Source organism: Peromyscus leucopus, chromosome 3 (genome assembly GCF_004664715.2).
Source record: "Peromyscus leucopus breed LL Stock chromosome 3, UCI_PerLeu_2.1, whole genome shotgun sequence".
Lineage (NCBI taxonomy): Eukaryota > Metazoa > Chordata > Mammalia > Rodentia > Cricetidae > Peromyscus > Peromyscus leucopus.
The window spans coordinates 139,868,236-139,890,335 of record NC_051065.1 but is presented as its reverse complement, the minus strand read 5'-3'; the positions used below and the strand labels follow the sequence as shown (position 1 = coordinate 139,890,335).

Here is a 22,100-nt window from a genome sequence, read left to right as displayed (position 1 = left end):
AGTTGACCAAATACAATCATGCTTCTTCTTGTCCTGTGCAATGAGGGACACTATTGCAAGCAAGACTAACGGCAGGCTTCCAGATCTCTTCTTACTCCTGGTAGACAATGACTAAATAGTAATACCCACATTCTCCTGCAAAGAAAGTAATTACTATGGCAAATTACAAATATCTTGTGTCCTTTCCTCATCACTATTAAATAAATATATTTTGATTCCACCATAGACAGGTGGAATAGAGGGTGACTGGAGATTGCTGTATACTTACTCTGAACTAGCAAGTGCTTCTTGAGACACAGAATCTTCACTTGGAATGAGAATATCACCTCTAAATCATTTTTCATGTGGCTATAATTTTCAGTTGTATTATAATATTGAGGAATATCAAATAGTTGAGCTTTTATTTAATAAGAACTGTAGCTCACCTCACAGTTGCATGTTAGGGTGTTCCAAGCTATCAGTTTGATATTTTGTAATATTTTAATTTACCATATTAATTTTATAATAACTATTATTGATAAATGGGAAAGTATAAATTTTTAAATGATAGAAAAGGAAGCAGTCAATCAAGTGAGTAGGAAGCCCACAGAGTAGCATAGAATCTTTTCCAATTATATGTCTGATAGAGGATTAGTATCTAGAAAATATAATGAATTCAAAAAGAACAAAGGATCAAGAAAATAAGTGACCCAATTTAAAAATGAGCTATGTATCTGAACAGAAAATTCTCAGAAGAAATGTCTCAAAATGTTCAGCAACCCTAGTAATTAGGAAAATGCAAATTAAAACTACTTTGAGATTTCCTCTGACCCCAGTCAGAATAGCTGAGATCAAGAAAACAACAGATAACAATTGTTGGCATACAAGTGGCAGGGCTGAGCAGTAGTATAGCTACTATAGAAATCATTGTGAAGAATTCTCAAATGCTAAAATAGATACACCCTATGGCCCAGTTATACCACTCCTTCTCATATGTCCAAAGTACGAAACATCCTACTCAACAAATACTTGCTCAACAATGTTTATTCATAATTGTTGAATACTGGAAACAACTTTAATATCCTCGGATGAATAGATAGTGAAAATGTGGTGCATATACATAATGAAATACTATTCAGGCATAGAAAAAAATAAAACTATGAAATTTGCATGAAAAAGAATGGACCTAGAAGGCATATTCCTCGGTGAGGCAACCCAGACCCAGAAAGAGAGATACCATATGCCATTCAACTTGTGGTTCCTATCACCAAATATTTAAATATGAGTATATAATCTGCAGCAGCCTTAAAATCAAGGAAAGTAAAAAGGGATGATGAGTATCACTGCCCAGAGTTCCAGCCTCCAGGAAGCATCCAAGGTATGCAAAAAATAAATCCACTTTTCTATCTTAGGGAATACTAAAAAAGGAAACACACACTTTCTGTTGGTAACTTTCTCTTTTCTTCATCTTAAAAAATCTTCTCTGCTGATCTCTCTGTGTCTACATAGCTTCATTTCTTTACACAGCTACATTTATTCTACACAGCTCTCTCCATAGCTCTCTCACACAGCTCTCTCATACATTTTTCTCTACACAACTCTCTCATACAGCTCTTTCTGCACAGCTACACATCTTTTTTACACAAGGCTCTCTTCGAAATATACATCTCTCTTCTACATATCTCTCTACATCTCTCTATTCACACATCTTGAAAAATCTTGCTCCCAACAGAAAACTCTAGACAATACATGAATTACATATTCAGGGTCACAAAGCATTTCTTGAATAAACAATAAGAAACAGAGCCATTCTGATCACACAGTTTCTTTCAGGCTAGGGAAGTCTCACTGCTGGCTGGAAGTGATTAATCATGGCAACACTTGGCCATGCAGGTGGGAGGGACATAGCCTCAGAGACATCACAGAGATTGATATTGAATTTCACTACCTAATCATTAAACAGTTAGTTGACTAAACCTTGAGCCTTGTGTCATAAAAGTGAGGTTAGGAGTATGTGCAGAAAGTCAGTTGCTGAAAGAATTATGTCTACTAAAGTTGCATCATGCCTGACCTTGGTTCTACAAACAGACACCTGGGAATCTGTCCCTGAGCATTTCATTTGCAGGAGCAACTAGTCTGTTTTGAATTTGTTTTAAGGTCTCAAATCAGCTAAATGTGCAAAAAGCTATCTTTGTAGCTGAGAGCACTGCCACTTTTTCATGTCAGTCAGATCTAGGGAAAATACCCCAGTATTACTTCTATTCATCAAAAGCATAGCGTAAGAAGAAACCATCTCTCTGACTATCCACAGATATATGTACCCAAAGAGTACAAAAAAACCCACCACTAATGGGCTGTGGAAAGAACCCCACCACTGTTCTTTTTAGGGAGGAATTGTGACAGCAGATGAGAAAAATTACAGGCAGAAGCAACCGGTTTTCATAGTCTGTGGTCCCATAAGCCTTGCTTAATGAGATTCCTCCATCAAAGAGTTATTCATCTGGTAGGTAGATGATGCCTGAATTATTAATTGCCATCTGTTGTATTTATGTCATGACCTGTGACAATGGGGCTTGGGAAGAAGCTCTAAAAGGAGTTCTGTGGAGTGGTAGATGGGATAAAACAGGGTGGGAGGGACTTTAACAAGAAGGTAGAGTGAGGACAATATAGAGGGAGAGGGAGTGGGGAGAAATCACACTAAGGCTGTTCAAAAAGCTATAGGGAATCATTGCTGTGGGATATTCTGTTTGGCGAATGTGTTGCTCTGATTGGTCAATAAATAAAACACTGATTGGCCAGTGGCTAGGCAGAAAGTATAGGCGGGACTAAAAGAGAGGAGAAAAGAAAGAACAGGAAGGCAGAACGAGTCACTGCCAGCCGCAGCCAGGACAAGCAGCATGTGAAGATGCCAGTAAGCCACAAGCCATGTGGCAAGGTATAGATTTATGGAAATGGATTAATTTAAGCTATAAGAACAGTTAGCAAGAAGCCTGCCATGGCCATACAGTTTGTAAGCAATATAAGTCTCTGTGTTTACTTGGTTGGGTCTGAGCGGCTGTGGGACTAGCAGGTGAGAGAAATTTGTCCTGACTGTGGGCCAGGCAGGAAAACTCTAGCTACATATGGCACCCAATGTGGGGCAAGAGTTTCCACCTAAAACCTGAGAAAAGATTCTAAAACAGAGCTAAAAACAGCTTCCTAATTGTCTCTCTCAAATGAGTAGCAGCTGCCAGTTTGAGCTTCTTGTGGGTTCCTGGTGTGAGTGCTTGACCTGCAGTATGGCAGGAATGAGGCCTCTGCAAGTGGCACATTAAGCTGCATAGTGAATTTAGCCTTTACTAGTAGAAAAAAAAAGAGGTTTCTGGGCTACACGCTGCTTGGATAAAAGCATAAACCCACGATAGCTCCCAGAGCTGGCAGTAAACGCACCACCGCCATGTTGGGAAGCTGAGGTGAGCAGAGCCAGCAGCCATAGTACCATTTCAGTCTTACAAATGCTATAGTTTAAAACAATAGATTCACAATAAGACAGATTCAGACGTAATAGTTTACAATGTGTGTAAAATATACATAGGCTTGAAAGAGACAAAAAAGGTGATATATACAGTTATATAAACAAATACATAGTTTTAAAAAATAAAGTCTTTAAAGAGACAGTAAAATTAATATAAAAAATAAGCCACGTAAAGATGAATATTACACAGAGAATCTGGATTGTGTTGTCTTTGGAATTTTTAACTGCAGAAAAACATTTGATTGCAAAACATGTTGAGTTAAACCAATGTGTATATTTTAAAGATTCATTGACTTTAAAACTTGGATATAAGGATGTGCTGCTTTGGAAAGGAGGCTCTGCTTTTGTTCCCACAGAAAGCCAGAGGCTATGGATTTGTTCCAGATTAAGATACATCAGCTTTGACCAGCCAAGAGCCCCCTGGAAGGTCTCCAATGACACCATGGCCCAGATGATCTAACATCCAGAATAGTTTGAAGGCAACTGGCTCAAACAATACAGCCTCATGGACTATTCCATAATCCTAAAATTTTCTTTGTGTCCACATAAGATACAGCGCCCCCCTCCAGCAGGAAGTAGTAAGAGAAGCTACGCCCAAATTCCCAAATTATATGTAATTTTACTTTGTTAAGGTTAAAACCTTCCTTTTGGGAAAAAAAAAAAAGGAAAGAAAAGGGGAAGTGCTGTGGGATGTTCTGTATGGCAAATGTGTTGCTCTGATTGGTTAGTAAATAAAACACTGATTGGCCAGTAGTCAAGCAGGAGGAAGTATAGGCAGGACAAGGAGGAGAAGAATTCTGGGAAGTGGAAGGCTGAGTCAGAGTCACTGCCAGCTGCCGACAGGAAAAGCAGCATGTGAAGATGCCGGTAAGCCACAAACCACGTGGCAAGGTATAGATTTATGGAAATGGATTAATTTAAGCTATAAGAACAGTTAGCAAGAAGCCTGCCATGGCCATACAGTTTGTAAGCAATATAAGTCTCTGTGTTTACTTGGTTGGGTCTGAGTGGCAGGTGACAAAGATTTGTCCTGACTGTGGGCAAGGCAGGAAATCTCTAGCTACAAATCATATTGGTTTATGTTTACTTAAAATTACATATACTAATATAAGGGTATGTGCAGACATATACATACATAGGTATAAGTTATAAGTATACACACATCATATATATATATATATATTCATACATACATACATCATATACATGTATGTATGTATGAAAAGCCCCAGTGCCAAGAATGGGAAACATCTCAGATTGTTGGTTAGGGAAATCTACAAAATCCCCCTTTTAAAAATGTGGGATATTGCCATTGCCCTTGGTCGCCTCTCAGAAACTGAAGGTAAGACCCTATTGCTGCAGCTGTAGATGTCCACAGAATATGGAGGAAACGAGCTGGTTCTGACCTGGGAGACTCATAGTACAGAAGGAGTTCTGAAAGCTGCCAAGAGAGAAAAGTAATCAGTAGTCCTATCCAACTATCACACTAGTGAAAAACAATGACCAGAACAAAATAATATCCCAAAGCCATCTAATTGGACTTAAGGAATGATGAGCAGGAGTGAAATAATCCTTTGTACTGGAAACCAGAAGCTAGCCATGTATGAGAAAACCATGGACCCTAGAGGAGAACCTATCACTGCCACTTTCCCAAATCAGAATGATTTCTAACTGCATACTAAATACTTATGCTTATACCCACAGGTAAGTGTGGCTCCTCCCTCATCAAAGAAGCTTCTTTTTGCAGCTGATAGAGATAATCAGAGAAAACTATAACTGGCCAAAGTGCAGAAAACAAGCACCCATGTGGTAAACAATGTCATTTGATACATCTACAGCACAACCTTTACACCTAATACTCCAAGAACTTCATGGAAAAGGGGAGCAGATAGATTGTATGATCTGTGACCAGGACATGCATGATAATGTCTTCTGTATATGACAGGAGAAGTGGCACCCATGAAATCTCAGCAATATGATATCCTAAATAAGGCCTGAAAATGACACCAAGTTACATGCCATTGTGAGTGGGAGAAAATCTCACAAGCCACAGCCATAGATGAAGAGCAATTAATGGTTGCTGAGAAAGAGACAATCCAGCTTTCTCCTTCATAGGTTATCCAATTCCCAATGGTCAGCCCTAAATACATATACACACAAACAGCATTAATGAACTCATCAGATTGTATTTATAAATTTAAATGTGTGTATGTGTAACAATAATAATTAAAGAATAAGAGGCAATGAATTTGAAAGGGAGTGGAGGCCATGGGAGGAGTTGGAGCAAAGGCAGTGAGGAAATGATTTAACTATTACTCACATGAAATTCTCAAAAGTGTAAAACTTATTATGTTTTTTAAAAATGATAAATTCCATGATTGACAGTAAGAACATTCAGCTTCACTTGCCCACTGGATGAACTTGAATGAACTACAGTTGAATACCAGAACACTTCCTTTGCCAAAGCAAACTAAATTTAAAAGAGCCAGAGCAGTGAGATTTCCATCACCTGGGGTCATAAAATTTCTCCTGGAAAAAAAAAGTCAGAGCAGTTTTCAAATGATATAGAGACACTGGCAAATTTACTTAAAGTGAATCCTTCAACTATTTGCATAGAAAGTGTATCCAGCGTTGGCCTTAAATCAGGGGGAAATGCAAAGAAAAGCCCAGTATCACCAGTCTCCTGACAAAGTTCTGCCAACATCTTAACAGGAGATGGGTAGGGAATGAAGTCCTGGCTAGAGTTAAGGAAGAATGCAGCATAAAGTAGGACAATGAACAAGTGAATTGTTGTTAATGGAAAACATCATTCCAAAAAAAAGTGCAAAATAACTCTAAACATGTACTGTGTGCTCTTACCACAAGCCGCAGTCTTCAATTACTGGATTCCCATTTGCTAGCATGCAAAGGAAGACATATTCCCTTTCATTGTTTTGCAAAGTTTTGCCTTGCATAGCTTCTGTACAATTTGAATTCATCAGGCTTAGATGTTAGCTGGTAAAACTTTAAAAATTGTGTGGGGGGTGCAGAGAATAAGTAAAGTGAGAGAATGACTAATAACTAAAGTCCTCAGATGACAAGAGTGATCCTCAACATTGTTAGCTTCTTCAGCTAGCACATTGCAGCTGTGTGGGCAAATGAAGAACAGTTCCTCTTTCAAGACCTCCTTATTTTCTATGAGAAATCCATCTTCCCTACAGAGATCCACAGATAATCAGTTTGTGTGATAGCACTATTATTCACAACCAAACCTCCCCCCCCCTCTCTCTCTCTCTCTCACACACACACACACACACATATTCAAAGGCTAAGAACAACATCATTCAAGACCCAGCTGAGGGTTCTAGAGATTGAAATCCAGGTTAGAGGTTCAGCTCCCACCCTACTTCTGTGTTATTGAACACTGCTCACAACAGATGTCTTGTCAGAGATGATCTGTGTAAAATATCACAAGGAACTTCTTAAAAACTAAGTCTGCATAGTGCTGTGCTCCACCAGTACCTTGGAAGTCCTGAGGAAGAAGTTGGGCAAGCTCTGAATCTAGATACCAGGCTGTTCAGTTTATTTGTAATTTCTATTGAAAATCTGTGCCTACAAGTTCTCTTTACTCCCTAGTGGACCATACTGTGTTTGTAATGTTATCACTTTATATTTTTACTTTGTGCCTGTTTACAGATTTCACCAAACCTTGTGAAATATTTAAAATTCTTACTGTGTATTAGTTATCAGTTTATCAATTTGAAGGAGATATTATGGATTTAATTATTGTGCCTTATTATTCATTTACTTCATTAATATAATCTTTGTCTAAATACACTTCATATTTTTAATTTTTACTTATTACTTTAACTACAATTGTGTGTGTGTGTGTGTGTGTGTGTGTGTGTGTGTGTGTGTGTGTGTGTGTGTGCAGGCACTTATATGCCACAGTGAAGGTCAGAGAACAACTTTTGTGAGATGATACTCTCCTTCCAGCTTGTTCTGAGGCAAGTTTTCTCTTGTAGTTTCCTCCACTACACTGGTTGTCTGGGATGGCTGACTTATGAACCTTCAGGTAACTCTTCTGTATCCTCATCTTATATCTCCTAAGAAATGCTAGGATTAAATATGCATGCCACAGCATCCAATACTTGCATGTAAGTGCTTCCAACTGTCTCAATTGACTCCATATTTTTTACATTTGAGAGTATTTCATCTGATATAACTATTCCATAAACTTTTGGTTCATTGTTATAGTAGTTCCGAACTCATCTTCATTAAGAAGCTAAATAGGACCTGTACAGTGATAACACTAACCTACACATTATGCTGGTTCTAGATATCTCACAAGGGTCCATCCTTAGATGAAGAGCTATAGGCAATTTATGACTGCTGAGAGAGAGAATGAATCTTCTCTAGGAACATCTCAATGCAAGGCTATCCAATTTCAAATGTTCATTCTGAAAGACATATGCATATGAGCAATACTAAATGGACGAAGCAGAATATATAATATATATTCATATACATATGAATAACTATTAAAAGAAAATAAAGTTATTTTTTAAAAGTCAGAAATTTAAGATGGACAGGAGACATGGGAAGAGTAGGAGAAGGGTGGTGTAAATAATGTAAATATCGTATTATGAAATTGTCAAAATACTAATTAAAATTTAAAAGAAGCTTAAACACTATTAAAGCCTCAGTAAATTTGTTCTTTGAAAATTTTATGCCTCTATTATGACAAAAGGACCCTAAATGTTGTAGTGTGGTCACCAACATCCCCAAAGTTCTGTCATTAACCAAGAAAGGAAGCGTGGATATTGAAGCACTGTGGGATGTCTTTCTGTATGCTGTGAATATGTGCGGCTCCCATTGGATAATAAATAAAGTTGTTTGGGCCTATGGCAAGAAAGCTTACAGCCAGGCAGGAAATCCATATAGTTTGTAATTAATATAAGCCTCTGAGTGATTATTTCATAAACAGTTGCAGGACCTCAGGTGAGAGAGATTTGTCAGGACTGCTGGGCAAGGCAAGACTGGAGAAATTTCTGTCTGCATTGGACCATGTCTGGCAGTCATTTGACCATTTGTGTCTGTTTTTACCTTTATCCCACACCTATTTTTAGAGAACCTCTCTAAGTTGACCAAGTAGGTTTTGAAGTCCGTAGCTTCCTGCTTCTTTCTCCTAAGAAACTGGAACTTCTGCATCACCAGACTCAGCTTGTATTCTTTATTCTTGTACAACTTTATTCACCAATTTTCAACTATTGTCATGATTTTGTCTGTTATAGGACACTTCTATATAATGCATAGTATGTGAAATAAAATGGAAAATGCATATTTTGGGATCAGAGAGTTGGCTCAGTGGTTAAGAAGACATGTTGCTCTTTCAGAGGACCTGTGTTCAATACCTAGCACCGACATGTCGGCTAGCAACCATCTCTAACTCCACTCCGAGAGAAGTCAATGGCCTTCTGTAACTTATAAGAGGTGATAAGTTGCACTTCATTTTTTCTTTAGTATCAACTTTATTCTTAATTAAACAAAGTTAAGACTTATTTTCTCAGCATATTAATGTTCTATTAAATGGATATTGCACTTTCCCTTTTGCTTTTCTTAAGCATCCACTTAAAAACCACTACATAGATTTGTTAAATGACAGACATTTATTTCCTCGAAGTTCAGGTGCCTGAAAGGCCGGGTTAAGTGTCCATGGGTGTTGCATTTTGGCAATGACTATCTTGCTGGGGTGTGAAAATCATCTCCTTACAGGGCCTTCCTCTATGAGTTAACACACCTTCCTCTATGTCTACAGATTCCTCATGTCTGTTGCCTTCTTATATGAACACTGGTCCCATTAGATTACTGTTTCACCCTATGATATCATTTATACTTGATTTATACTTGAGGATATCAATAAATTTTGTCTGAGTACCTTGAACAGTATAGCATCAACACTGGCAGTTTGGGGACAAGAAAACTGGTCCCTCATATTCTTTCTGTGCTTGGCCCACTAATAGCATTCACAAGTAGAAGGTACATATTAAATAATACTGGTTTTGTTTTGTATTTTAATATGGAATGACACTACTTAACTGAATGCATAAGACCAAATTTTTGTCTACAAATTGGGTTTATAGTTACCTTCTTCAGCACTTTAGGAGTATCTGTCAGTTACCTTCCAGTATGCAACTTTCTAAAAATATTTCTCATGAGAATATACTTTCTACAACCACAAGTTTGTGGATATTTTGTGAATTTGACTTTAATTCTGGTGGTCTTAGTGTCTTGCAATATAGCCTCTTCTCTGACTTTTCCTAGGGAGATGTCAACAGATGCCTATTTACTCCAGGTAAACCACCCACAACAGAACAAAGAAATGACTCCACTCAAGTCTAGTTCAGTGAACCAATTCGTTTATTAGGATTACTTGCAGGGACATGGGTGAGAGCTTCTTACAAGAGCATGGAGACATAAGGGCAGCTTCATCCCTGAAAGCCCACCCTGCACCCAGCCTGGGTGACAACTCATAACTTGCATCACTGAAGCTCCACACACATCCTGCAGACAACTCAAGCAGTTCTCGCTCTTAGCAACTGTTTACAAGTACTTAGCATTTTGCATGTATAAGTTGCTTCATAACATAAACCAAATGACAAAGATAAATACATAAGGGTATTATTTAGCTAAATAATTGATATAAGTAATTATATGCAGGTGGTATGATTTTGTATCAGCAGAAGACAAGACAGTGAACTTTAGGCACAAAACTCCTTTCACACTTTACTGAACTTTTCTGTGAAGGTTAATGCTGACTGTCATCTTGTCATCTTGACAGGATCTAGAATTACCCAGAAGACAAACCTTTGGGCCTGTGTAAGAGAGACATTCTACATTAGGTTAACTGAGGTAGGGAATCTCACTCTTCTTGTGAATCAGAACATCCATCATTTGAGTTCTTGACATAAAAAATGAGAAGGCAAGAAGAGCACCAGAATTTATCTCTGCTTCCTGAATTCAGGACATAGTCCTGTGGTCATTCCTTCCCTGCCATAAGGTGTACCCTCAAGCTGTCAAAAAAATCCTGATTTCTTCCCTAAATTGCCCTTTTCAGGTATTTTGTCACAGAAACAAGAAAACATGAGCATCACAGCTACTGGTGTATCAAACAGAAGCAATCCCTGTGCTTCCTGTGCAAATTATTTATCAAGTATCATAGAAACGAGAAGGCTTAAATTAAGCATGAAGACTTCCCATTCTTTTCTGTGTTATCCCACCAGAATTCAAGTGTGACTGTGAGCAGCTTCTTCCCCTGAATACCTCACCTGAATTTTGTAGGAGAGCCTCCCTCTGTAAAGATTATTGCTCAAATTAACTTCAAGGAATGTTGGTTTCTATACATGAGAAACAGCGTCCTACCACTATGAGTGGACAAATGACCTACAAATTAATAACATAACATCTTCTTTTGGTGGATTCTTATTTCTCAATTCTCATTTGAAAGCATCTGTTTCTCATGAAATTATCTCTAAAAAACCTACAGAAATAGACTCATTTTTTTAAATTTACAAGTTTAAAAAGCTTTATTGAAGATTAAAATCTAGGCAAAACATAAACCCAGCAGTCTGAAGAGATTTATTCATGAAAATAAGCATTGAATAAGGAACCTTACATTTTCTAAACATCCTCAGTGGTCTCTTACTAAGAGTTAAGCAGCACTGAATGCAGGACACGTGACCAACCACTCAGCCATGCTAAGCTCTCTAAGCTTCCCATCTTTGACTCAGTTTATTTTAAATAATTCATTTATTTGATTAAGTTTGTGTGTGTTTTACCTACTTTCTATACTAATAATATACATGAACAACAAAATTTGTGTTAATTAAATGTTAGTGACTTCTACATTAGTCTAAATTTTCATGCCTATGCTAAACTGATTTTTTGTCACCTTAAAAAAATTCAGGTACATGATCACATAAAAAAAATACTACCACCAAATTCTTACTGTGGCATTTAACCTAGACACTATCATAGGCACATTTGGCATTTATGAGCATAAAAAAATGTATTATACTACATACAGAAGAACTAAGTAAAAAATTCAATGCATTCCCATTGACAAACATGTTTCAAGAATTCTTGATTTCCAAGTTAAATAATATACATAGGAAACTTGGGATAAACTGAAAATATATTTGCTTTTTAACTGTAGTGTGTGTGTGTGTGTGTGTGTGTGTGTGTGTGTGTGTGTGTGTGTGTGTGTGTGAAGCTTGCAACTCTCCCACTACATGCTTATAAAGATGACAGGAAAATTTTGGAATCAATCCCATCCCCAGAACCACCTAAAAGTGGAAGAAACTGGCTTAAAAGGTAAAAGCAATCACTCACTGGCTCAGAATTTCTTAAGTTTTCTAAACTGATCTTACAAACAAAAAATAGATGGATTAAGTATATCTTATGTCCAAGTCTGTATTTTATACTTTATGACATTTTTAGAGAAAACAAAATCATTTTTATATTGACACAACTACAGGTTTCCTTTTTCAGTGCCTCACTTGAATGCATGCACATACATATCTCACATGTTATTATTCATTGATCATTTTAAAGTCTTTAAAAGATTAATGATGATAAAAAGTGATGCCAGTTCTTATATTTAAGTGGTTCACATTCACATCTTTGTATAATAATAAACATGCTTGTATCTTGTCTGCAGAGCTATAATGTGATTGAGTGGTGCTTAATCTACATATAATCTTCTAAATCCATAGTTACATATACCTGAATAATTTAGAAATTACAAACTTATACATAAAAGGCTTACTTATTTTATATCCCACACCCATTGCAGACTCTGTTTCCTTTGGGCACTGCTGACTAACACATGTGGGGACTACAGCCTGCAGGTTTTCTTTCTCTCCTCACAGCTCTCGTAAGAGCTCAGTTCACTCCATTTCCTGGGAAGAGTCCTTTAGTAACACCCTAGAAGAGGTACAGGCCAGATGAGTAGCCACTGTTGAATCACATACTAATATTCTTAGGGAAGTCCTTTTTCCAGGAATGTTATTCCTACTTACCCAAAAATACAGGAAAGCATAATGTCTGTCTAGTTAGTTAGATGGTGTCAGCTAATCTCAGGTCCACAGAGGCAATGGTACAATACTTTTCCCATTCCCTACTTGCTTAGAAGAGGGGAAAAATCTCTGTTCTTCTGACGGAGATGGTACCCACATTTTGACCTTGCTTGTACTGTCTCCCATATTAATAGAAACCTTCATATTGTCTGCATCTCTAACAGACCCCTTTCCTGAAAGAGGATCTCCACCCTGGTCATCCCTAACACATGAAAACTGTGAACTGATTTTTCTCTAGAATATGGAAGCTGATCCCCAATATGCTTTAGGGAATAGAGCATTTTGTATCTTTGAGCCTGTACCTCATCCACCGAAGCATGGAAAGCAAGGATTGACTCAGCTTCTTGTTCTCTAGAATCAGGACACATGAATGGACTGAGGGAAAACCAATTCCCATTGCCTGTAAAAACAAAACTATGAGACTTTTCTGCTTGAAGTCAACAAACCAACATAGTGAAAGAAGAGACAGAAAGAAAACCGTATACAGTAACAGGAAGGTGACCACAGTTTGCAAGGCCTTTACATGAGCTGTGGTGCTGACATTTCTGGAGCCTTCTGCATTGTGCCACATGTTCTTCAGATGTCTCCACAGGGAGAGGATGAGCAGGAGAAACATTGTCAAGGACACAGTGAATGGTATGAGTGTGAACATAGTGTTGACAAGTAAAACAAGTCTAGAAAATTGAGCAGACTTACTTGAGATAGCACTGTAGGACATATTTGCTTCGTGTCCATCAATCCAGACATCAATACATCTGTTTATGACTAAAATGTTTAAAAACAAAATGAGCAAAGACACCAGCAATGTCACTGATACCACTTTTTTTACTCTCCACTTCAGATAAAGAAAAATACAGTTTGAGAAATTGGTTATCTTGAGAAAATAAAAGATACTGAGGCACGTAGAAAGCCAGATGCTGAAATGATTGGTCACTGTCCAGAAAATTTTGATAATTCTAATCACTTTTGCAGTTATCATTAAAGCTGTGTAGATGTATGAAACCAGTAAACTTGCAATTAATGACCAGAGCAGAGTGATTCTGGAGATGGCCAGAGCAGTGAGGATCTGATCCACTGAAGAGATCTTTCTTCTATTGACCAAGTCCATGATGTTCACCAGTGCCATGAATCCATTTCCTAAACTTCCTATTATGAATTCCACACTTAAAATAAATGTTAATGTGACATGTAGGACATGACTCATTGTCACTAGAAGGATTCTTTAGTTCTTTGTAGACTGATGAAGATGTGTTAATCAGTCTTCTAAAATGATGTGAAATTCTGGAACTCTCATAGCATTGACTGTCATGAACCCCTATAGACAGTGCCAATCAAATATAGATTCACCAATGATTTGGTCCATAGTTTTTTGCACAAAATTTTTCAATTTCCAAGGCAACTATGTTAGACTTTATCCAGATATTATGTGCCTTACAGAGGGCACCCTGATGTCTTTTTTGTTGATGTAGAAGAAACACTGAATTCTCATGTGCTGTCATCAAAATAAAGATATACTTACATGTGTTGTTTTTACTAGTTTTTCTTTATACATAACTTACTCTAGATATTTGATTTCTAGACAAGTAACATTAGGGAACTCAGAGCTAGCAACAAAATCTAGACTGACATATAAAAGAAAAATACCATTAAATACATCAAAATGATGTCTGTACAGGGAACTATTTATGCTTCAGAAAGTTCTTATAGCAAGCTATCAGAGTTGCCTAAAAGTCTTATAGATATCATTGTTCCTCAGATATTCTATACTAAGAATAATATTCATCTTACTTTTTGCAGGGTCATGCATGCACACACTACCAGCCATTAGTAGAGAAACACAAATGCCATTGACTCATTTTAATAAAACTTTTTAACATTAGTGTTTTTGTGCATCTAACTCATGCTTATACTGCTATAGTTATCAAGTTGCTGTATAAAATAGTTTTCAAGTAAAACTGATGTAATAAGAATATAAATATTCTCTAAAGTTGTAATTCTTTCATCTCTGTATATGAGCAAATTTGGAGATTGTCCCATCGTGGTATCAAGCAAAGAATTTAAATGAATTTATACACACACAAAGGATCTTTCCCATTCTCTGTATCTCCCTTTGTTAGTACATATGCCACCTTTAGCACCTAGGACCTTCAGATGCAACCATCTCTCTTCACTTTGCACCAATATCTTTCCCATTACCAACATCTCACACAACAAGGATGATGCACAACCTAGACAAGCAGGAAATGAAGTATGGCATTAAAATTCTTAAGGAGCTAAGTGCAGTCAAAGAACCATAACTGAAAGTCAATAGAACTAACAAAAAGAGGAAAAATAGATGGCAAAGGCTGCAATAAAATTGGTGTGGTGGTGCACACTAGTAACCTTAGTCTAGCAGTGGAGAGATGGATGCAGGAGGATGACTAATCCAAACAAGCCTGAGAGATAAATAAGACACTGTTTAAAATAAAAGCCATTAGAAATTACAGGCAAGACGTGAGGTATTCCAGTGTAGAGAATGGAACACAGCCTCAGCCCCCTGCAGCAAAGGCCCAACAATGACATGTCAGCTATACTGGGAAGATAAAGTACATAAGCATATGAAAAGTTTTAGTAGAAGTTGCTAAGAATAGAAGCATGAGCATACATACCATCATTGCAGAGACAGAAATGTCCTCCTGACATGGCTCCTTCCAAACAACAAAAAAGAGAAAGGAGACAAAGAGAATGCAAAACACTCCACTGCAGCTGTGGGCAGTGTGGAGCGTGTACTACTACTGGAACTGCAGGGTCTTTTTAAAAGTGACAGAACTTGTGTCCACCAGGAGAGAGTAGCACATACCACCCTAGTGAGCACTCCTGAGCTCTTCCTCTGCATCTTCTGCTCTGCGGAAGACAGCACCAAGAACAGTTCCCACATATTTCATCTCAAGAGCAACATGATGAATCATTTCCTCAGAAAGGAGGAAGAATATATAGTTGGGGGGAATAGAGGGTATAAGGGGGAGTTGAGAAGAATCGGAGAGAGGTAAATATGATCAAAATATCTTGTATTAAACGTTGAAAAAACTACCAAATAAATTTAAAGACTCCTAGTGACTTGTTACTATATCCATAGATCATAACATATTTCAACTCCCATCAGAGAAGCTTCTCCTTGCAGTAAATGACAATGAATACAGAGACCCTCACCTACCAGTACATATAGAACAAAAGACTGTGGTGTTCTCAACTTTAAACTGAACATTCATAACACACCCTTCATCTCAAGCCTCGGGGATTTTCATGGAAGGCAAGGAAAGGTTTTTTGTTTTGTTTTGTTTTTAATAAAACAGGGCATTTGCACAGGACAACTCACAGCAATTGTAACAACATGCACAAAACCTGAAAAAGCTCAAGCCAGACAAAATCCCAACAGAGGGAGGAAGGCGGACACAAAAATCCTACCTCTAGCTGAGAAGCTACAGGCATTGATAGCTGCTGGGAGAAGAGTCAATGGTTTTCTTTAATTATATGACCCCCAGTGGTCAACCACACACTGGGGCAGGCCCCACCTCAAGACAAGTTTAGCAACAAAAAGGGAAGAGAAATGAAGAGGACTCAACGTTTGGGTGTGAAAATAGAGGAGCGTGGATGGTTATGGGAGCAGTTGGGGCAGTGAGCTCATATGTCCATTGCACATACATTGCACAAAATCTTCAAAGAATGAATACAAATATTCTTAAAATAAAAGACTCAAAGACAAAACCAAAATCCCCTGTACATCAACAGAGCAAATTCTTCTCTAAGCTTCTTAGGTAGAGAAATGTAGGACTGGAGAACTTAGTTATCTTGAACAAACAAAACAAGCTGAGGCTATTGGTACACCAGGTGCTACAAGGATCACTTCCAACACAGGCTATAAGGACACCCTTCTACACTTGTCCATTATTTGAACCCAGATGAACTACAGTTGAATACAGTGTGCTAACTTTCCCTAAGGAAACAATTTTGGAGACAGCCCAAGAAGTAAGAATTCTATCACAAGGAACATCTTTTTCTTCCAGTAATACCTGAACCATTTTCAAATGCTATAAAGACATTGGCAGATTTTCCAAAACCAAATTCTCTCACTAACTGGATGGAAAATATGCTCAGGAGTAACATTGAGTCGGGAAAAAAGTATAAACTAAGCCTCTATTGCTGTTTATAACTGACAAAAAGTCCTAGCAATACCTGGTTTCTGGGTGGGCAGCAAAGACCTACTGTCTTTTTAATTTTTTTCATTTGCCTTTGGGATTTTAGTATATTTACATCATTTCTCTTTCCCTTTTCCTCCCTCTGAACTCTTCAATATTCTTCTCCTTGCTCCCTTTCAAATTAATGACCTGTTTTTTCCATAATTTTGTTACACACACACACACACACACACACACACACACACACACATGCACGCACACACAATACATATAAAACCCTTCAGTCTGAATAATGTTCTACTGACTTTTATATTCTATGGACAATGTTAAGGAGAAAAGTAACATTAACTAAGACAAACTCCAAGTTCAATGCTGGTTTCATGGAAAAAAAAAACTATTATCCTAAAACAACTGTAACCATGCACTGTACACCTTCACCACAAGCCCCGGTCTTCAACTGCTGGTGCTGAAATTAAAGCTGAATTCTCATTTACTAATATGCAAATAAAGGCATACTCTATTTCACTGTTTTGCAAACATTTCCCCTTGTCTATCCTCTATGAAATTTGAGTTCATGAAGTATGGATGTCAGGCAGCAAATCTTTAAATGTTTTCAAGTTACAAAGATAAAAAAAAAGAATGAATGAATGAATGAATGAATGAATGAATGAATGAATGGTAAATGCAGAGATGGGTGAGCTTCAATCCTCAGGAAATATCATGAATGGCCCTTCAACATCAAGAGTTTATTTCAGCCGAGCAGTGGTGGTGCATGCCTTTAATCCCAGCACTCAGGAGGCAGAGCCAGGCAGATCTCTGTGAATTCAAGGCCAGCCTGGTCTACATAGCAAGATCCAGGACAGGCACCAAAACTACACAGAGAAACCCTGTCTCAAAAAACCAAAAAAAAAAAAAAAAAGAGTTTATTTCAGCAGATAAGTTGGGTTCATGTAGAAGAGTTTTTTTTCTTTCTAAAGTGTCTTGTTGTCTATGGGACCTTCTTGGAAAATTCCTCTTCTCCACAATTATCTGCTGATAATTAATGTCTTATGGCTTCATTATATACAGCCAAGAAGCACACACACACACACACACACACACACACACACACACACACACACACACCAATCCAAGACTGAGAACAAGACACCATTCAAGCAAACATAGCTCTGATCACTGTCTAGGTGTGGCAGTAATCTTGTGTGTTGGTGAAATGAAAGCTACTAACAGGCCTCTTGCTGGAAGTATTCTGTATAAAGTTATTTGAAGTAGTGCTTTAAAAAAGCCTGCTGAATGCTGTGTTCTGTGCGCCACCAGTACCTTGGCAGCATAGGAGAAGGTAAGTGGACAGGCTTCCGTATTGATATTAAAAATGTACAATTTCTCTGAGATTTGTTCTTGTAGTGATAATTCTGCTGTGTACTTCTATTTTTATTGACTTGTGGATTGTATTGTGTTTGAAATGTTACCATCATGTAATTTGTATTTAACCTTTTATTGATATTTACTCTATTTACTTATTTTCACTAAGAAATCCATACTTTGACCCTTAGCTATTTTTATGTTATCCTGAACTTCATCTTTAATTGTTAGTATTTCACATTCATAGATTACATCTCTAAGAACTCATTCAACTGCAGATTTTTTTATAAATCAGAGTCACTTCTCTCAGCCCTGAATATATACATATTTTCTTTTCTTATTGTTTTCTGTGCAACAGAATAACAGACAACTACTCACCACACAATTTTCCTGTTTTCCAATTCAGTCATTTAATATCTTTTCAATAAATGAATTCATTCACACAATATTCAAAAATAGGCTGAAAATTTCAAATATCAATGAGTCATATATAAGTACTATGACATCCTCCTTCAAGTAGCAACCTAATGCACATGTCTACCTTTTATAAAATGTGTGGCCCTATCTAATTGTCTCTGAAAGACATAAAGATAATATACTCAACATTTTCCAATGAACAAATAAATAATGTTAGAAGAGAAAAATATTGACAAAGCAAACTGAGTAATCTGAAGGGTTTATTTCTAATGATACACAGGATCCTTACTACAGATTTAACATCACTTAACACAAGCTACATGAATACATACACACATGTATTTTACATATTAACATGAATCATTTAAAAATGTTAAAGAGGTTAATTCTATATCGAAAAGTATACTTTGCTAATATTATGTTTTCATATATTTATTTAGTTCATATTCATATCTATCCTTATAGAACAATCTAGATAATTCCATATTTTTTGCCAGGGCTGTAATAGTTTGGATAGTACCTAATCTACAAAAAATTTTGCCAAATTTACAATGCTACAAGTGAAGTATAGAAGGTACAGATTTATACAAAAATAATTGCTTAGAAACTGATGTTCCTCTGAAAGACAAAAGATGATCCACTTTAAGTTTTAGGAACCTGAGGGCTCTGCACCACTGAGCCTGCACCTCAGCCACCACACCATGGAAAGGAAGGCCTGTCTAAGCCTGGTGTTTCCCAGAATCAAGACATATGAGTGGCCTGAAGGGAAAGCAACTTCAGTAGTCCACAAGAGCAGAGCAACTGAATGTTTCTGCTGAAATTCCATGTTAAAAACCTGCACGAGAAATGACAGAGAAAAAACGGTATACAGTAACAGGAAGGTGACCACCATTTGCAGGGCCTTTACGTGGGCTGTGGTGCTGACATCTCTGGAGCCTTCGGCGTTGCGCTGCATGTTCTTCAGATGTCTCCACAGGGAGAAGATGAGCAGGAGAAACATGGTCAGGCTCACAGTGAAGGGGATGAGTGTGAATATAGTGTTGGTGAGTAAAACAAGCCTAGAAACTTGAGTATAGTTACTTGAGAGAGCATTGTAGAACGTATTTATTTGAATTTCATCAATTAAGACATCAATATGTGTGTTTGTGACTAGAATGTTTAAAAACAAGAGGAGCAGAGATGCCAATATTGTCACTGAAACCACTTTTTTTACTCTGCACTTTAGGTGAAGAAAAATAGAGTTTGAAAAATTGGATATCTTGAGAAAATAAAAGATGCTGAGACATGTAGCAAGCCAGATGCTGAAATGATTGGTTACCACCCAGAAAATAATAATTTGTTTCACACGTCTTCTAGTTAATATTGTATCTGGATACCATTCAGACACAAATAAACTTTCAATTAGTGAAACGAGCAAACCAATTCTGGAAATTGCCAGAGTAGTGAAAATCTGATCTATGAAAGATATCTTTCTCCTCTTTGCCCACTCCATAATGTTCACTAGTACTGTGAATGCATTGCCTAAATATCCCATTATAAATTCTACATTTAAAGTAGTTAATAATATGTACCGTATGACACCATTCATTGTTTCCAAAATGCTCAAAATTCCACTAGAGTGCTAAATATTTGTTAATGCAGTCTTCTGATGTATGTCTAGCTGATTCTTGAGAATTCATAACATACTAATCTAATAAACTCTTATATACAATGTCAAGTAAATATCAAGATTTACTGAGTTGGTTTACAGTTTTCTTCACGAAAATTTTATACTTTGCAAGGCAGCCAGCTGAGCTTCAACCAGATGCTGCCTACCTTACACACAATGGTCTGGAGTCCTCCATAGTTGATGCTGAAGAAAACAGAATTCTCATGTGCTGTCATCAAAATAAATATATGTATTTGCATTATTTTGACTGCTTACATATTAAATTGAAACCATTTAATTTCTGACAAGCAAAATTATAAAATTCTAGCTCACATAAAAGGCACCAGTATGTTAACTTTTATGTAACATAAGAATTTCACCAAATATTTCCAAATGATGCCAGTATAGGCACCTATATGCATTTTCCAAAGTTCTTTCTATAAGCAAACAATTATCTAATAATCTTATGTCATAAGTTATTCTTCAAATACCTGGGACTGAGAAGACTCATAATTTTACTTTTTATAAGATCATATATAAATATATATATGCATGCATACACATGCATATACTAATACATACTAGTTCATAAATGTGTGCTTATTTATACCATAATCCCTTTTATTTCTGACTTCAATAATTCAGGTTTATCATTTACTTATAATTTATTATGCATTTCACTTAAGATTAGCAATGATAGTTGTTAGGAGATGTTATAAAATTGCTTTCATTTGTAATTGATGCAGTGGTAATGTAAATATTCTAAAGAGTTGGTACTATCTTATTCATACATGTAAATAAATTTGGAAAAATTCCTGTTCTGTTAAAAAGCAGACAATGAGCTTACAGAAATTCATTTGTACAACAAGAATCCTCTTCATTGTCGATGGTTCCTGCCTTTCTTAATGCATCTGACTCCTTCACCAGTATGGGCATTAGACACCATTCATTTCCCTCCAATTTGCACCAAAATCTGCTCCTGTAATGTCATAGGCATCAAGGCATATAAAGAACAATACACAGCCTGGGCAAGCCAGAGAATGGAGCAACGAGCTATAACGTTGTTCACCAGCTAAAGGTAGTCAGAGAAGCTGTAACACAAAAAGGAAGTATCAAAATAAGGCAGCAGAAAAACATTCATCAAAAACTTTGCATAGTGGTGCACACTGGTATATGTGGCCCAGCACTAAAGGAAACTGAGCTAGTTGGTGAGACCCTGTATCAACATAACACCAAGAAAAATGTTAAGATTGAAAGAAAAGCCATAGGTTATCCCATGTGAAAGATAGCTTACAACTGGAACCTAGAGCAATATTGAACAAAGAAGGTAACACAAAAATATCTTGAATTTCTCATAAATGCCCTACACATATGGGGGAAACATACTGGGAAGATAAATCCAAACAACATATGAAAAGTTTTAGGCAAAATTTCTAAGAACAGAAACATTAACATACCTGAACACAGAAAGGTCCTCATGGGATGGCTCTTTCCCTATTTAAAAAAAAAAGAAAGATAGAAGACGAGGACAAATGCAAAACACATTGGAGGAGGGGCTGTGTGGAGCATGTGCTAGTACAAGAGCTTCAAGGCCTTTAGGAAAAGTGACAGAGCTTGTATCATTGGAAGGAGTAACACCACCCCAGGAGCTTCCCTGAGCTCCTCTTCTCCACCTTCCACTCTGGATAGGAAACGTGGAGGTTCCACTTGAATAGCTACAGCCACTGCACTCTGTTGTCCGAGTTGCTTTGTTCAAATTCAAAACTTCAACTATATTGATAGTGGCAAGATTTCTGTGCAAGTCCCTGACAAAGCTGCAGGAAAAGAAGAGCTCAAACTCCTTCACAAGAGGAGTAATCCACATCCAAGAGACAAAGTAGCAAAAGCAG

General features: G+C 37.1%; 2 protein-coding genes across 2 annotated transcripts; both read right to left on the bottom strand.

Moving 5' to 3' along the window:
• Positions 1–12,874: 12,874 nt before the first annotated feature.
• On the bottom strand, positions 12,875–13,813 carry LOC114710343 (taste receptor type 2 member 140-like). Its single transcript, XM_028894466.1, has one exon. The coding sequence runs from the start codon at positions 13,811–13,813 to the stop codon at positions 12,875–12,877; it is 939 nt and encodes a 312-aa protein (XP_028750299.1).
• Positions 13,814–19,212: 5,399 nt separating this feature from the next.
• On the bottom strand, positions 19,213–20,151 carry LOC114710342 (taste receptor type 2 member 140-like). Its single transcript, XM_028894465.1, has one exon. The coding sequence runs from the start codon at positions 20,149–20,151 to the stop codon at positions 19,213–19,215; it is 939 nt and encodes a 312-aa protein (XP_028750298.1).
• Positions 20,152–22,100: the final 1,949 nt, after the last annotated feature.

Coding starts and splice junctions, on each gene's coding strand:
- LOC114710343 (XM_028894466.1), bottom strand. CDS start 13,813: ATGAGTCATGTCCTACATGTCACATTAACATTTATTTTAAGTGTGGAA.
- LOC114710342 (XM_028894465.1), bottom strand. CDS start 20,151: ATGAATGGTGTCATACGGTACATATTATTAACTACTTTAAATGTAGAA.